This window comes from Trichinella spiralis, assembly GCF_000181795.1.
Source record: "Trichinella spiralis strain ISS 195 chromosome Unknown Scfld2, whole genome shotgun sequence".
Classification (NCBI taxonomy): Eukaryota; Metazoa; Nematoda; class Enoplea; order Trichinellida; family Trichinellidae; genus Trichinella; species Trichinella spiralis.
Window position 1 is genome coordinate 4,947,704 of NW_003526941.1, and position 2,563 is coordinate 4,950,266.

At 32.3% G+C, this 2,563-nt stretch overlaps 1 protein-coding gene across 1 annotated transcript; it reads left to right on the forward strand.

The window, feature by feature from the left end:
- The first annotated feature begins 291 nt into the window (after positions 1-291).
- On the forward strand, positions 292-1,190 carry Tsp_03605 (F-box/LRR-repeat protein). Its single transcript, XM_003379908.1, has 4 exons — positions 292-318; positions 753-919; positions 977-1,034; positions 1,116-1,190. The coding sequence occupies exons 1-4, from the start codon at positions 292-294 to the stop codon at positions 1,188-1,190; spliced, it is 327 nt and encodes a 108-aa protein (XP_003379956.1).
- The last annotated feature ends 1,373 nt before the right edge of the window (positions 1,191-2,563 follow it).

Sequence of the window (2,563 nt, forward strand, 5' to 3'; positions counted from 1 at the left end):
TTCTCTAATAATTCAGAATTATTCAAAAGAAATCTTTTTCATTTCTTAAAATTAATTTTTCCAATGCTAAGCTACGTCGGATAATTAAGCCAATGGCAAAGCCACGCATGAAAATTATGGTAAACAACTAGAACGCACACTTATTATTGTCTTCATTCAGCAAACATGATTCTTCAGACTGTTAATGCAAAATCACCACATACAACTTTACCATTTTAACGGTCATATTACTACTCACATCTAGATATTATTGGATAGCCCAAATAGAACAAATTAAGATCAAAAATCTTCATGTTACCGAGACCCAGTTTAAGAGTGGTAAAATTATTGGACCTCTGACATTAGCTTGAAAACTAAATTCAAAACTTCATTTAATTTTCTTTCTATGCACTATCTAATGGTATGATTTAGATGTGAAAAGTAATATAATCATTCCTATTGTAAAACACTCTCTCATATATTGCTATAGTTGTAATTTTACATTTAAAGTTGCGAAACCGATGTTTGCTGAACGTATTAAAACATAGTCATCGAACTTGTTTACCAGAATTTTCATGCAAATTTTTAAGTGTGACCTTGAGGTTTGTTTACTTTGCAGCTATTGCTCACCACTAGCTTGAACTTTTAATGTATTGGAAAATCTTCGTTTAAATTGCTTTTTTTCAAATTCAGTGGTATCTCGTAGTCGAGAAGAACATATTAATTACTATTGTAAAATTCGAACTCATATAATTCTTTTCGTGGCGATTTAGATTAAAAGTCGAGAAAATTGTTGTTTGCTCAACGTGCGGAATAGCAGCCACAGTAGGACTTGTTTACCAGAAAATGTATGCAAATTTTCATTCCATTGCTATGCGTACGCTTATGCGGCTTTAATGTCGATGATTGCTGGCCTACGATCTGTGATGAAGATCATGGAGTATTACTGAAAACTGCTTTGCGTTTCGTTTATTATTTATTATTTCTTCAAATTAAGTCATCCACATTTGTACGAACGTGAATACAAGAATTACGTGAAGGCATCGAAGGCATTCGTTTAAGTAAGTTGCATTTAGTTTACTCCTTCTGCAGTTTATTGTTAGCATGGTTCAGAATATACATTGAATGTTTAATAGATATCAGAGCAAAATGACGGAATCTTTTTAAGTTGTGAAATTTTGCGGCTAACTACAGCTGCTTACGAAAAATGAGGCATGTCTTTGTTAAATGCTTTAATATTCCACAATAAAGAGCATATTAGCTTCAATTATGATAAGTACTGAGCTAAGGGTGAAAAAATTTTCAACCTGTGAAGCTATGCATGTCTTCCCATTTGTGGCGCATAAGTGAAGTTATATAACACCACACTAAGGTTATTTTTCATTTATTCAAATCAGCTGTCCTCTAAACGCTAGTGTTATCATAGTAGCAGAGTGCTTTGTTTCCTTTGCTGACGTGCTATGTAATAGCAGCATTCGGTTGCGATCAATCAGTGAGTATCATTTCAAGGAACTGCAGAGTAACGATGTGCGATGACTGAAAAAAGATTAGGAATCAGTGGAAAGCAGGTGAGCATCTATGAAGCAGATAAACTTTTCGTTTTCCTTTAATTCAATTATATGTAAATAATTCATCATGATTTAGAATTACAGTAGAAGAACGTGATGAAATTCAACGATGAGAAGGCTCATATTGAGGGAAGTCGCATTATTTTTCAATTGATCGCGTTAACTTCATATTATAAATAAAAAATGGGTGTTGAATCTATAATTATTCTATTTCGTGAACTTTCTGTGTAATTGAAAAGCAGTATGTTAGGATAATTTTAAAATTACATTCTCCAAAATATTATTTATACCTTCCACTGCGTATTAACGTGAGCGTTAGATTTAATGTTTGAAATTTTAAGAGATTCGAAGTAGAATGTAGACGCGGTCGATAGGAAACAGAACGGGAAATAGAAGGTATGTCAAGTTTCCCGTGGTTCTTAATTCCGTTGGTCTGGTGTGGGGATACTTCGAAAGGGTGAAGTTATCCGGTAGTTTAATTACGATAGGGACAAATCTGTATGGATGAGATTTGAAATAATGCAGTATTTTGGCTTTGACGCAGCAAAATCGTTGTATGCAATTGTTTTCATGAGTCGGAATATTTTGAGATATTTTATATTTGTAAACATTTATTTATTTTCATTTATCGCATAGCTTAATTTCAAGACACACATTTTTTATTGTTTTCATTAATTAAATTATTTTCATTGTACTATTTTAAAAAATGATTTTTTCTTTTATTAAAAACTCTTATTATGTGTTCCTTTTTGATTTTCTTTCCAAAATTCCCAGCTATTATTCTCTTGGTTCACTTTTATTTTGAGGATAATTTGAAATAAAGCGACTCATAATACAATGCATACAAATTTGTAAACACGTAACGAACCGTAATAGGTTGTGCATGGAGAAGATATGCCAAATGGAAAGGCTACAATCAATGGACGAGATGGATGTTAGCATTGATCGGTTGTGGTGACTGAACATTGGAATAGTTTTAATTTTCCGTCAATTATGTGACATTTATTTTTTCTTTG